This window comes from Mytilus galloprovincialis, chromosome 2, assembly GCF_965363235.1.
Source record: "Mytilus galloprovincialis chromosome 2, xbMytGall1.hap1.1, whole genome shotgun sequence".
NCBI classification, from domain to species: Eukaryota; Metazoa; Mollusca; class Bivalvia; order Mytilida; family Mytilidae; genus Mytilus; species Mytilus galloprovincialis.
In genome coordinates this window covers 23869486-23882095 of record NC_134839.1, presented here as the reverse complement: position 1 = coordinate 23882095, position 12610 = coordinate 23869486, and the positions used below count along the sequence as shown (strand labels likewise).

General features: G+C 32.4%; 1 protein-coding gene across 1 annotated transcript in view; it reads right to left on the bottom strand.

The window, feature by feature from the left end:
* Positions 1-12126, bottom strand: part of LOC143062003 (uncharacterized) — a 60668-nt gene extending 48542 nt beyond the window's left edge. The window contains exons 1-3 of the mRNA XM_076233855.1: positions 11826-12126; positions 6054-6137; positions 3991-4216 (exon numbers count right to left, since the gene is read on the bottom strand). Of these exons, the coding sequence (XP_076089970.1) occupies positions 3991-4216; positions 6054-6137; positions 11826-11989 (474 nt within the window). The 5' untranslated portion in view covers positions 11990-12126. The remainder of the gene's footprint in view (positions 1-3990; positions 4217-6053; positions 6138-11825) is intronic.
* Positions 12127-12610: the final 484 nt, after the last annotated feature.

The window sequence follows — 12610 nt, the reverse complement described above, 5'->3', positions numbered from 1 at the left end:
TTAATTTTTGACCCTTTGGACCTTAATGTAGACCAATTTGAAAACGGGACAATACTGTGCAATTGAATATTTCTTGCTGTTGCGCAAAACTGTGCAATTGAAAATTTCTTGCTACTGCGCAATATTGTGCAATTAGATATTTCTTGCTATTGCACAATACTGTGCAATTGAAGATTTCTTGCTATTGAGCAATACTGTGCAATTGAAAATTTCTTGCTATTGCACAATACTGTGCAATTGAAGATTTCTTGCTATTGCACAATACTGTGCAATTGAAAATTTCTTGCTATTGCACAATACTTAAAGGGAAAATTCACGATTTTTTACTTATGGTTTAAATATGTTCATTATGACATAATATATATATTCACAAAGTTTTATCGCTATATGTGCAGTAATAAAGGAGAAATTCAATAATTAATGAAAAAATATCAACTACTTCCTGTAGGTCGTGACGTTTTCTCCTGATTTTTGCATGCCGGGATTTAAAATACAATCATTAAAAGTCTTGGTTTTTAATCATATTTTAACGTAATCGTAAGCGCGCCGATGACTTATGCTTTATCTAATAACCATCCGATAATAAGAAGATAAAACGCACAGACGTTCAATTGTACTCATTCGTGAGATAAATTATCTATGTTAAACGTATATATTCGAATTATGTTTGTAGACAACACAAAAAGTTATAAATTTATTTTTAATAAATGCATTTTCGGACTGATAAGGTGAACAAATTAAAGTACAATAATCTGTAAAGACAATATGTTGGTGTACTCATGATTATTGACCTTTTACTATCTCTGCTATGACTAGGTTTATACGATGTGTGTATTCACGGTTCTGTGGCAATACTCGTAGATGGCTTGTTGAAAGGTAAATTGTTATTTGCACTTCGGTATTTAACCACGCCTCTAGGGCACACCTTGCCAGGTGTGACTGTCTATTCGGATCAGTGGGAGCATTTAATACACACATTAAAAATACATATTCAAGTTGGTGACAAATAAAAATTGGTCGCCGTGGAATTATTTAATTATATTTGGTGCTATTATTTATTTGAATTCAAATAAGTTAATTTACTAAGAAATACACAATTTTCGGTTAAAGACGGGAAACTTAATTCATATGTCAGAATGAAATGATATACAAGTCTTGTCCTTGATTTATGTCTCATAAAAAAGGGGGACTTAGAAATTAGAAATAGCTTTACTAAATCATTTTTATTTGTCTTTATTGGGCGAAAAAATGTACGAGAACACTTACATTTAGACTTTTGAAAGCCATGTATTAATTAATATATGAAACTATCTGAAGATAACTCTACCGAAGCGGAATATAATATGTACGAATAAAGAAAAAATACTTTTGTATTGGAATGGAATCGAAAAATTACGAATAGATATTCTTTTCAAGTGTGAAAAACGTCAACCAAATTTATTCATAATCGGGAACGTCCTTATTAAAATCTGAGACTACTATAATAATCGTCGTCTCCCAACGTATATATATACTTAAATAACTATTTGACCAACGATGTTTAAAATTAAAAGACAACGAATTTAATGTTATCATTCCCTATTTTTGAATGTTATTATAAGTCTGTTCAACTTGCAAGAATACCCCTAAAGCGGACAAATATCCGACAAGCAGTTTATTCTTTAAATTGCTGTCATTGAATATCAAGAAAGAAAATAAATCCCGAAATTGATACTCAATAGTTTTCCTAGAAAATATTCACATCCCTTGGGGATTATTAGTGTACGTCCAGTTGCATATATTTTACATGAATGTTGGAACAATTGTGATGATGACAAATTTCGTCCTTTATTCGAGAACAATCTAATTGATATATAAATCTGTGAGTTTACTATGTTCTTAACTTCGATGAACCAAAGCAAGTTATAAATTGACCTGTATTTAAATCAAATTGTTTCTTTTTTTTTCTTCTTCTTCTTTTGGTATACAATAGTCTATCGAATTCGTTGATTACATACTGTTGGCATACGTGGACTAGTCTATAATAATTTACAAAACTTTTACCACAATTTACACAAAATGTATGTTTCTTTTTTATGTTCAATGTATACATGTATACATATTTTAAATTGCGCTACTGACTATAGTTCCGTAACTTTCTACCCAGGCGTATGTATACACGAATCGTCGACAAGTGCGCACATTTTTTTAAATCAATAATTCTGGTATGTTCCAATCTGTCCTAAACTATTGACAATGAGTATATATTACATTTTCCCAAATTAACCCTTGGAAAAATATGTAAATAGATTTGTATTTCTTCAATTTTTTTTTTTTGTATTAATTTTTTTTTATAAATAATATTCTTTACACCAGAAATGTTATTTATAAACAAGCGTATGAGTTCAGTAATGACTAGTATAAATATAACTTTCGGACACGCAAGACAAAAATGTATATTATACATGCACCTGATAGTTCAAAAAGGAAAGTTATAAGTAACGGTCGTGTACACTGATCAATACCTACAGAAGTGAAACGATGCATGAACTTGCAAGCCAGCCGGACAGGAAATCGATTGAATACCTGGACGTGTCACCTTACACCCCTTCCAATACCTTTGGGAGTAATACCTTTAGCCATGCTGGTGATCAGATGAGGGCAGATCCGAATTTATTTAAATAAAGTTTATTACTTGAAAGAATTATGAACGAATTAGATTTTCGAAACAATTTCCACGGAACACTTATTTATGAACTTTGACTTTTTAACTAATTACAATATTATCAGTTTAAAAATAACAGACTATATGGTTATTTAAAAATATAAGACCATTTTCCGTATCAAGTTAGTCAGTCAGATAAAACAACCGTACGATTGACAAGATATCGACACGCAATTACGACTACATCGTTTACTGTAGTTTTGTTCCTTTGTGGTTTATAGACATATCGGGATTTTTCATCGGAGAAGGTGACAAGATGGCGGAATAAAACTTTAATATCTATAAATTTGAGCATTTTTATACAGAATGGACATAATATCAATTTTTGATTTTTTTGCGAAGTTTCCCTTTAATATAATAATTTTGGACCCCTGATTTGGACCAACTTGAAAACTGGGCCCATAATCAAAAATCTAAGTACATGTTTAGATTCAGCATATCAAAGAACCCCAAGAATTCAATTTTTGTTAAAATCAAACTAAGTTTAATTTTGGACCCTTTGGACCTTAATGTAGACCAATTTGAAAACGGGACCAAAAATTAAGAATCTAAATACAAGGTTAGATTTGGTATATCAAAGAACCCCAATAGTTCAATTTTTGATGAAATCAAACAAAGTTTAATTTTGGACCCTTTTGGCCCCTAATTCGTTGGGACCAAAACTCCCATAATCAATCCAAACCTTCCTTTTGTGGTCATAAACCTTGTGTTAAAATTTCATAGATTTCTATTAACTTATACTAAAGTTATTGTGCAAAAACCAAGAAAAATGCTTATTTTGGGACCTGTTTTAGGCCCCTTATTCTTAACTGTTGGGACTTAAATTCCCAAAATCAATCCCAACCTTCTTTTTGTGGTCATAGACCTTATGTTAAAATTTCATAGATTTCTGTTTACTTATTCTAAAGTTATTGTGCGAAAACCAAGAAAAATGCTTATTTTGGCCCTTTTTGGCCCCAATTCCTAAAAAGTTGGAACCAAAACACTCAAAATCAATTTTAACCTTCCTTTTATGGTCATAAACCTTGTGTTTAAATTTCATAGATTTCTATTTACTTTTACTAAAGTTAGAGTGCGAAAACCAAATGTCTTCGGACGACGACGACGCCAACATGATACCAATATACGACCAAAAGTCGTATAAAAATGACTGAAATAAAATAAAATAAAATAAAAGTCTTGATATGTAATATTTGTTTATATACATAACCTCTGTTACACAAATGTTAAATGAACCTTTTAAAATCCCATATACAAACTGTAAGAAATGCACTATAGTCACATACCTCCCTGGATAAAAACTCTATGTCTGTTTCATACTGTTCCCCATCTTCATTGTTTTCTATCTTTACCACCACAGAGGTACATGCTTGTGTTCCTGATGTTGGTAAAACACTAAACTGATCTACCAAAGCATTGATCAGGCTAGATTTACCTGCGCCAGTAGCTCCTACTACTGCTATGGTCACTTTTGGTATAACTAGCTGCTTCTCAAGTTTTTCCAAATCTTTTCTAGAAATCAAAAATTGTGAAAAAATTGTAAAATTTTATCAGTTAGATTATTTTTTACAGCTGGATTACTTTCCTTAAAAATGTGCATTTTTCTTGTCATAAAAGTAGCATGAGTAATTGTTGCAAAAATTATATCATCAGTATCAATCAACTTATTTTTGTTTTGTTTTTTTCATTTAATATGTAACATGTTTAAGGGAAGATCCAAGTTTGATATGAAGGGACAATTTATATTGCTATATTTTTCTACTCACAAAAGTTCTGTAAATTATTTAGTATACAGTTAATAATAATAAAATACCCTGCAATCAAAAAAGTTCCCAGTGACAAGGATTAATTGGATGCACGGCAGACCTGATTTTAATCAGTATACCTGAAAATTCATGTGTATGCAAGGTATTACATGTACCAGACATATTAAATATACATTTCTGAAATTGATTCTCATGTTTGAGAAATATGCTTGTTAATTTTGTTCTGGCAAAATGACTTTATTCGTCAAAAACATGAAATCTATCAGAATTTAGGTTTTCTGGGGAAACCTTGTCTGTTGACAGAACCCCATTATTTACTTACATGAAATTCAAAGTGTTTTAAGTTCTATTGCAAAAAGAGCCCCATCCCTTTTAAGAAAACACATATTTTATGATTTAACAGTTTAATTAGTATGCTATTGTTTTATTTCGGTTTATTACATATTGGAATCAGTGGACATTTCATGCATCAAAGGATTACCTGTGGCATAAAAAATCAAGAATGTGTCCATAGTAAACGAATGCCACACTCACACTATTATTTCTTATGTTCAGTAAACTGTGAAATTTGGGTCAAAACTCTATTAAAATTAGAAAATCATATTACAGGGAACATGTGTACTAAGTTTCAAGTTGATTGGACTTCAACTTCATCCAAAAATACCTTGACCAAAAACTTTAACCTAAAGCTGGACAGCCGAACGAATAAATGGAAGAACGGACACACAAATCGAAAAACATAATGCCCTAGGTGAGACTTAAAAACAATATAAAAAACACAACTAATCAGATCCATGTGTTGTTACACAATTCCTTACCCAAAGCTTTGTTTACCAGCTGTTGACTAGATTAGTTGGAATTGGTACACAGCAATATTTTTTTGCCAAGTAAAAAAGGTTCTTTGTCAAGTTAAAAAGGTTCTTTGTCAAGTTAAAAAGATTCTTTGTCAAGTTAAAAAGGTTCTTTGTCAAGTTAAAAAGGTTCTTTGGTGCATATAAATAAATACCTAGGGCTTGGTAAAGAAGTAAAAAGCTTCACTCTGCCAACTGATGCTTCACAAAAGGCACATTTATCATGTGTATTTACACAGAGAACATGCAGAAAACATTTTGATGTTAAGGGTTGAAACGAATGTTTTTCAAAAAATACTTTTCAAAATTTTGCACTCTATTCCATGTATATGCTGGTGTCTTTTGATCATAAAAAGCTACCACGAAGTTTCATACAGTTTCATGAAAGTTTGACAAAGTTATTGATGTTTAAAAAAAACTATAAAATCAGATTGTGCCTAAATGTTGATACTGCTGCAGTAGACTCCAACAATAGAATGCAGGAACACTTAGTCTTGCTTAAGCAAAAAATATTGCAGGCTCAACAAAAGTAATTCAGTTTATTCATCATATGTGCTCATGAAAAAGAGGAAAAACATTTTTCCGTTATTATAGTCAAATTTGAGATTTTAACATGGTTGCTAGAGCACTTATTTTCAAAATCTAAAATTTAATATCTCTAATACAAATTAAAATCAAATTGTATTATAACTATGATAACTGTTAACAGAAGCAGATTTTGTATTGTCTTACTTCCAATTATCCAATGTTTCTTTACATTTGTTCTTCTTCTGTTTAGATAAAGAATTTTTGATATTCAATATCAACTGTCTACACCTGGAAGATAAAATACATATAATTAAAAGAAGAGTGGATATAAGAAGATGCATTATATACAGAAAATACATAGTCAACTGATACATCAGCAATGTAACATGTACATGTACTCATGTACTTGTTCTTGAAAATGTGATAAATAATTATGTATCATAAAAATGAGATTTCATTTAGATGTACCTATTAAATTAATCAACATACAATGTAACTACACAGGTACTGTTCATGTCTGGAGCAAGGCTCGCAAAATAATAACCCAGCCCCTTGCAAAGTCCATGTACAAAAAAAATTCGTAAGGGTTCCATGGAACCCAGTGTCTCGCCTACTTTTGCTGTTAATCGCAGACTCAACAAAAATGAGGAAAAACATCAATAAAAATTTCCCTCTCGATACTGTCTTTTAATTGAAAGAAGCTTCCAGGTTTGGTAAAAAATCCAGGATAGTTTATGAATCTAATAAAAGTTTTATAAACTTTAACTGCAGACTGTATACATGTAATGTTAACTGGAAGAAAAACTAAGTCCATTTATAAGTAAAATACGGAAAAAGTGAATTTTTTTTTTTTACAAAATTTACTTCTCAATAATATCTTATGATCAGAAACAAGCTTTTGTCTAAGTTTGGTAGAAATCCCGGATAGTTTAAGAACATTATAAAAATTTTAAAAACTTAAACCACAGAATGAATGTTTTGTTTCTGGCAAAAAAACTAAGTCCATTTATAAGTAAAATACGGAAAAGTGGAAATTTATTTTTACAAAATTTTCTTCTTGATACTATCTAATGATCATAAACAAGCTTCTGTCCAAGTTTGGTACAAATCAAGGATAGTTTATGAAAGTAATTAAAATTTTAAAAACTTTAACCACAGAGTGAATGTAATGTTTCCTCGCAGAAAAATTAAGTCTATTTATAAGTAAAATACGGAAAAGTGGAAATTTATTTTTACAAAATTTTCTCCTTGATACTATCTTATGATCATAAACAAACTTCTGTCCAAGTTTGGTACAAATCAAGGATAGTTTATGAAAGTTATTAAAATTTTAAAAACTTTAACCGCAGAGTGAATGTAATGTTTCCTCGCAGAAAAACTAAGTCCAATTATAAGTAAAATACGGAAAAAATGGAATTTTATTTTTACAAAATTTACTTCTGGATACTTTCTTATGATCATAAACAAGCTTCTGTCCAAGTTTGGTAGAAATTTAGTATAGTTTAAAAAAGTGATTAAAATTTCAAAAACTTTAACCACAGAGTGAATATTTGTGGACGCTGCCGCCGACAACGCCGACGACGACGGAATGTAGGATCGCTTAGTCTCGCTTTTTCGACTAAAGTCGAAGGCTCGACAAAAATGTATTGGTATGGGAAATCCCAAAAATGATTCTGATCAAAAGCAAAATATGTAGGATGTGCACAAAAGTGTTACATGGTTACTACTGTGTGAAAGTTTCCAGAAATAGTAATAAAAGGTTTAGGAGGTGTTACTGATACAAAATGGTCATGGGTTATTGGGTACCCTCGAAATAAAGCAATGTCAAAGTCTATGCTTTGGAGATGGAAACCTAAAAAAAATGATTCAGATCAAAAAGAACCAGATGCTCCGCAGGGTGCAGCTTTATACTACCGCAGAGGTCGAACCCTGAACAGTTGGGGCAAGTATGGACATAACATTTAAGCTTGATACAGCTCTGAATTTGGATTGTGATTGAATAGTTGACACAACATAGGTTTCTGACACAGAATGAATGTGGTCTAAGAACTTAAACTTAAAAACTTAAAAATTTTAAATTGGACATTTACCTAAAATGGTCCAATATCCAAAGTCTAAATACATGGTTAGATTCAGCATATCATACATGTAGAAACCCAAGAATTCAATTTTTGATGAAATCAAATAATGTTCAATTTTAGACCCTTTAGACCTCAATTTGGACCAATTTGAGAACCGGGCCCAAATATTAAAAATCTAAATAAATGGTTAGATTCAGCATATTGAAGAACACCATATATTGAATTTTTGATGAAATCAAACAAAGTTTAATTTTTGACCCTTTGGACCTTAATGTAGAACAATTTGAAAACGGGACAATACTATGCAAGTGGATATTTCTTGCTATTGCACAATACTGTGCAATTGAAGATTTCTTGCTATTGCACAATACCGTGCGATTTAAGATTTCTTGCTATTGCACAATACTGTGCAATTGAAGATTTCTTGCTATTGCGCAATACTGTGCAATTAAAAATTTCTTGCTATTGCACAATACTGTGCAATTGAAGATTTCTTGCTATTCCGGAATACTGTACAATTGAAAATTTCTTGCTATTGCAATACTGAATATAATAATTTTGGACCCCGATTTGGACCAACTGGACAACTGGGCCCATAATCATGATAATCAAAAATCTAAGTGCATGTTTAGATTCAGCATATCAAAGAACCCCAAGAATTCAATTTTTGTTAAAATCAAGCTAAGTTTAATTTTGGACCTTTTGGACCTTAATGTAGACCAATTTGAAAACAGGACCAAAAATTAAAAATCTGAATACATGGTTAGATTTGGCATATCAAAGAACCCTAATAATTCATTTTTTGATGAAATCAAACAAAGTTTAATTTTGGACCCTTTTGGCCTCTAATTTGTTAGGACCAAAACACCCAAAATCAATCCAAACCTTCCGTTTGTGGTCATAATCCTTGTGTTAAAATTTCATAGATTTCTATTGACTTATACTAAAGTTATTGTGCAAAAACCAAAAAAATGCTTATTTGGGACCTGTTTTTGGCCCCTACATGTAATTCTTAACTGTTAAGGACTTAAACTCCCAAAATTAATCCCAACCTTCCTTTTGTGGTCATAGGCCTTATTTTAAATTTCATAGATTTCTGTTTACTTATACTAAAGTTATTGTGCGAAAACCAAGAAAAATGCTTATTTGGGCCCTGATTGGCCCCTAATTCCCGAACTGTTGGGACCAACACACCCAAAATCAATCCCAACCTTCCTTTTATGGTCATAAACCTTGTGTTTAAATTTCATAGATTTCTATTTACTTTTAGGAAAGTTAGAGTGCGAAAACCAAATGTCTTCGGACGAAGACGACGCCAACGTGATACCAATATACGACCAAAAATTTTTCAATTATGCGGTCCTATAAAAATAGGAGGTGAACAAAAGCATGATATGGTTATATGATTGTGAGAAAGTTTAGTGAATGGTGAAAAGTTATAAAGGAGGATCCTGAGATGTGTATACAAAATGGGTACACCAAATGTGTACTATAATAATACATGTAATAATAATTTTTTTATTTAAACATGTTAAAGAGGGTAAACTCGGAGTAAGTTAAAATAAACTAATCTTCCCTGAGGCCCTCAATGTTAAGTGTTGAGATATGTGTCCATGTCAGCCCAAAGCTAAAACTCTTTTCAGAGGAGGATATGAAATAGGAGATGCAAAAGAGCTTTATCATGATTAAGCAATCATTAAGGAATCTGAGAAAGTTTTAAATAGTTCTGTCAAGTGGTTCAGGAGGAGGTGGTGATACAAAGTGTGATAGAAGGATGAAAAGACAGAAAAAGAATTTACCTGTAAAATTATGTTGGGTTCGGGGAATAGGTGTAAGTATTTATCACAACAAAAGATCACAAAAGTGCATGTCTATCAAATCAATTATACTAATTAAAAGAAGATAAATTCATTATTGTCAGCAGTCCTTTTGAGCCAATTACTGTTTTTCAGGGGTATCATTTGCTGCCGGCAGGGATTTCCCTTGAAATTGAAGTAGAAGGCTGAATTAAAATTATAGGCGGCTGTAACATGCGTTCGGCGAAGCCGGACGACCACCAAGCTTACTGCCGGGGTCTGGGGGCCGCTCAAGGCCGCCGCTCAAGGCCCCCGAAGCTCTGGCATAAATAGAACAAAATCCAGCATTCTCGCAATCTCCTGGCACCTAATTTCATCTTTCAAATGACCATTTTTTATGTATGAAATTAAAGAAAGAAAAAAAAATCTCAAAGAAATTTCCTTTTTTTTTATGTTATAGTTTTTTATTTTTATTATCGTATGCTTAAAATTCATTTACTTTTAAAGGAGTTTTATTTACATAATAATTCGGTTTGTTAGAAATCTTGATCGATTTATTTTGCATAACTACGTGCATTTGTAAACAGGGGCTTGTTTAGGTATCAGGTCCGTTCGCGCCCAATATACTTTCGCACCCTACACGTTCGCACCTCGCACGTTCGCACCCAAGGTCCGTTCGCACTCTACACGTTCGCGCCCAATCTTAATTCAAATTCCAGTTGAATAATTGGAAAATCATCATTGTTGTTTCTAATTGCTTTCGTGTAAATACTGAATGTATTTATAGCTTGGTATGAGAAAAAAATTGAAGATTATAAATGAAAAACACAAAAGATAATTGTTTTTAACAGCTTGGTCCCTTTGATCTGAAACAATGAAACAATAAAATATAGCAATACACTATTATAACCAAAACATGATAAAATTTATTCAAGACTCAAAAAAAAACGTAGTCAGAATCTCACTTCATTTTGAAACAAGTCAACGAAACAAAGTTATAGTAATACACTAACCAAAACATTGAAATGTTATTCGAGGTCGTGTCGACAATAATGATATTCTATGCATTATTACTATTTGTATACCAGTTGTATGGGCCATTGCCAATTATTGTAATTGTGTTTGTGCCAATAAAATATTTGTATTTGTATTCGTAAAAAAAAATATTCTACTTTCGTTTTTGACCTTGATTCTCTGAACACCACGTGGGTTTTGAAAAATGAACTTCAAAAGATACTGTTTTCCAGATTCTGAACAATATGATCTACTACACTTTCTTTAATGTGACTGATATTATTCCATAACATAAGATTGTCATCCTATCTGATTGTCTTCACGTTTTAAAAGCAAAAAAAAAGCCAACGAATTAATGACCATCGGAACGTCTCTATTGTTATCTTTCAATGACCACCGGAACGTCTCTCTTGTTATCTTTGAAAAGAAACGATGCATTCTGACTTTAAATAGACAACCAATCAGTGACCTGAATTCATGTGAACTATATTTAGCCCAAGGTAAACACTGACTTTTCATCCTTGTTTATCGTGACCGCGACTTTGCGACTGAATACATCTCTCGGCTGCCTGTAAACATTTGAAAAAGACATTTTTTTCTTTTTGAATTTATATTTTTGTCAGTGAAGTAGCCGGAACTTGAAGCCACCGTAAACGGCGGATTATAACACACTGACTTCAGTGGCGGATCCAGAAATTTTCACAAGTGGGGGCCCACTGACTGACCTAAGAGGGGGCCCACTCCAGTCACGCTTCAATGATTCCCTAAATAAGCAACCAAATTTTTTTCCCAAAAAGGGGGGGGGGCGGGTCCTTCGAAGTAAGGCGTCAAAGAAAAAAATTATAATAGCCTTTCAAGACGTCATAATTATTTGGACTAGAAAACACCATGCACACACATCAAACCAAACACGAGAAAACGAGGAAATAAAACTTCCAAAACGAAAAAACATGCGAGATAAAAAGGCTGAAAACGTTGTGCACACGAAAATAAACCTTTACCACCCTCTTATTATATCATGATTGTCAAAGCAAGCATTCAAATAAAAAGAGAAGATAATAAGTAAAACAAAGTGTTATTCATACTTATATAAGACGTGTCCTTCCTTTGATTTAATTCTGGTAGATCCATTCACATCTATACAATTACTTTCAGAAGCTGTATCAACTGTTTCTACTTTCACTTTCTTTGTTGCAGGACTTTCTTGCTCATTTATCGGTTCAACGTTTTCTCTCTTAATCTTTGACATCTTTCAGATATAACCAGACTTCACTAGAAACAGTGCCTATTATGTAACATCCAAGTTCGTTGTAGAATAGTCTCACATAAGACTTAGATCATAGTTGTATTTTTATAAATTCAAATTGCTAAAGCGTCTAGACTGGTTCTCTGTCCTTTATCTGTTTGGCGAGGTATATTATATACAAGGTTCCTGATTTAGTAACCGTAACTATTACCGTGATTTGTGCACATGCGCAAGAAACGCCCACCGAATTTCCTACTTTCATTTTTGAAAAATGTTCTATTTGGAGATAGATTTGTACGCATTTATTTATATTTTATCGGCAAAAGAAAATATGCTTGCTCCGTTGCTGAAGTGGCTCTCTTTCTAGTCATTAAGAGCACCAGAGACATATATACACATATGTGTATATATGTCTCCAGAGACATATAATACAAGAGATTGGCCAATCTCCCATGCAGAGTTCTCGGTCTGACCGAGAACTCTGCATGGGAGATTGGAGATTGGCAACTCGGCGAAATCCCGTAATATCACTCGGCCAGATTTAAATCTCGCGAGATCTCTTTGGATAATAGAGTCATTAATATGAGGAAGGCGCTACCTTAAATGCCAGCTTTGTACTAAGAC